The 2480-nt window shown below is 38.8% G+C and overlaps 1 protein-coding gene across 2 annotated transcripts in view; it reads right to left on the bottom strand.

The window, feature by feature from the left end:
* The window catches only part of LOC104724443 (lysine histidine transporter 1-like), a 5170-nt gene continuing 4484 nt past the window's right edge, over positions 1795 to 2480 (bottom strand). For both annotated transcript variants that reach the window (XM_019231537.1, XM_019231536.1), the window contains 3 exons: positions 2382 to 2473; positions 2182 to 2250; positions 1795 to 2086 (listed from right to left, as the gene is read on the bottom strand). In XM_019231537.1, the coding sequence (XP_019087082.1) occupies positions 1988 to 2086; positions 2182 to 2250; positions 2382 to 2473 (260 nt within the window). In that variant the 3' untranslated portion in view covers positions 1795 to 1987. The remainder of the gene's footprint in view (positions 2087 to 2181; positions 2251 to 2381; positions 2474 to 2480) is intronic.

Raw genomic sequence — 2480 nt, 5'->3', positions numbered from 1 at the left:
AAGTAAACCTCTTTTGAATGCCGATATGGCAGTAGACATGTTGCAACTTGGTATTGACACCTTCTCCTTGTTGAATCGTCCCACGTAGGCACGTAATGACTCATCTCTCTTTTGTCGCACCTCATACAGATCATCTGCTGTCTTTTCGAGGTTCTTGCTGCTTGCGAATTGTTCAACAAAAAGATCCGTGAATGATGCAAACGAATTTATTGAGCCGTTTGGCAAGTTGATAAACCACTAAAGCGCAACCCCCGTAAGGCTTGAGCCAAATCCTTTGCACATGGTAGCTTCTTGATATTCTCTTTGGATGGCCGTCGTGAACATTCCTTGTTTGTATTGCGCTATGTGGTTATCCGGGTCGGATGTTCCATAAAACATCTTCATTGTTGGTAGCACAAATTTTCTCGGTATCTCAGTGAGTGCGATTTCATCAGAGAATGGTGTGTCAGCATACGAGTATAATTTGCTCTTCCGAATTGGCTGAGCTACACCTGATAGTCGTTCAATCATAGCTTCCATCTCTCCAAATCGTTTGTTGAACATTGCTTCCAAGTGGGCGAATTGTCCATGCTCGATTTCTGTCATGCGCGGTGTGTTAACAACTCCTTGTTGAGCCAAAATTTCTTCTCGAACTAGGCTTTCATGTGCTTGCCTTGTATCAGAGTTTCCTCCGTCGTTCTCTTCCTAACGAGGAGTTTCTAGTCGTCTGTCTTCCGTTGTGGGTGTTCGATTATTGGTTCTAGGCGTTGAGTTAAGGTCTTGCATCTGATTCACTTGCACGCCGCGAAATCTAGTGCTTGCTTCGGTAAAAACTCTCCCTGCTGTCACCAGCGAGGCGTTCTCCTCTCGTAGCCTAGCGTTATCTGCCTCGATCCGTGTCAGCTTCTGCACTGTTTCGTTCAGCTTAGTAGTCAGGGTTTCAAGCTGAGCAGCGACATTCGCATCGATGTTATCTGTATCACTTCCGTTTCCTGTCATCTCACGTATTTTACTCTAGCCCCTCCTTCTAGCGCCATTTTTTTGGGCAAAATTAATCGATTCGTTTAAAGTCTACGGAAACAAGAAATAGTTGTTGAATAGTCGTTTTTATTGATCAAAGTATCGAGCTCAAATACAAGAGTTTAAGGCACAACGAGTTAATTTAGGAACCCTAGCAATGCTTTGGAATTGAGTCATGTGGCTGTGTTTTAGATCTCTTGTTTTGCTCTCGATTTCGCCCCGTATTGTGTCGATATCGCTCCCTTTTTATAGAGAAGTCTCTTTACCATAATCTTCATGGGATTTGGGTTTGAGTAACCGCCTCTAGATGAGATAAGGTCGTTTCGAATATTCTCTACATGAGATTGAGTCAAATATTTTCTTGATAACGTCGTAGCAAATCAGAATCGGTCACAAAGTCCAATTACAGCCCGTATTGACTCGTTGTTTGTTGTTACAGCCCGTATTGGCTCGTTAATTGTTGTGTCGGCCCGTATCGGCTTGACGGTTTCCATTACGGCTCGTTTTGGCTCGATGTTTGCCGTTACAGCCCATATTGGCTTGATGCTTACCGTTACAGCTGGTAGTGATTCAATGTTTACCGTTACGGTCGGTATTAACTCAATGTTCTAGAAAATACATAATTCTCTATTATTTATAGAACATATCACAATTATAATAGAATTTATCTATTATAATTTATATGATTAAAATTATGCTCAACATATATATATATATATTTTGTCAAAAGAGAAAGATATATCTATCCTTTTCTTTTCTTGAGAACACAAAGAATCAAACTCCATAAAACCAAACAATTTGAAACCTGATTTTTTTATATATAATGTAAACACACAAAAATACAAAAGCTAGAAACTACATTTTAGAATCAGACAAGACCATTGGTTCTTCTATGTCTCGTGTTGATCTTTTAAAAAAACTCCTTCACACACATATATAAAAATATGTTTCTTAAATTAATCATATGACATATATAATAATAGCAAATTTACGAGTAAAACTTGTAATCCTTTGCTTGAATAACGATTGTTCTTAGCCCTCCGATCGGCGATAGAATCATTAAGCAAAGACCGAACATGATACACACCTGAGATAAACAGCAAACAAATAAACACAGTTTCACAAAACGCAACCGCAAATCGAAAACGCTAGAAAAATAAATAAATGATAATTGTTAATTACCCAGTTTGCACACCAAGACAAGCTGTATTTCTTGGGTTTGTAGATTGCTAACCAAATGACGCAAGGGATCTGGAAAAAAAAAAGATTAAGTTGATTAGCCTAATAATTTCTCAAGGTTTTAAAGATTTTTTTTTATGAATAATCATTCATTCAAGCGTTTAGAAATAATTCATCCAAGCGTTTAGAAATCGAAAGCTTACAAAGTATGTGGTTGGAGCAAACGCAAATCCACCAAAGAACGCCAAAAGCCCACCGAAGAACGGAAACGTCATGCCAACAAACATAGTTGCAGCTGTGAT

The sequence above is a fragment of the Camelina sativa genome, chromosome 11 (assembly GCF_000633955.1).
Source record: "Camelina sativa cultivar DH55 chromosome 11, Cs, whole genome shotgun sequence".
NCBI classification, from domain to species: Eukaryota; Viridiplantae; Streptophyta; class Magnoliopsida; order Brassicales; family Brassicaceae; genus Camelina; species Camelina sativa.
This window is presented reverse-complemented; position numbering and strand designations above follow the sequence as displayed.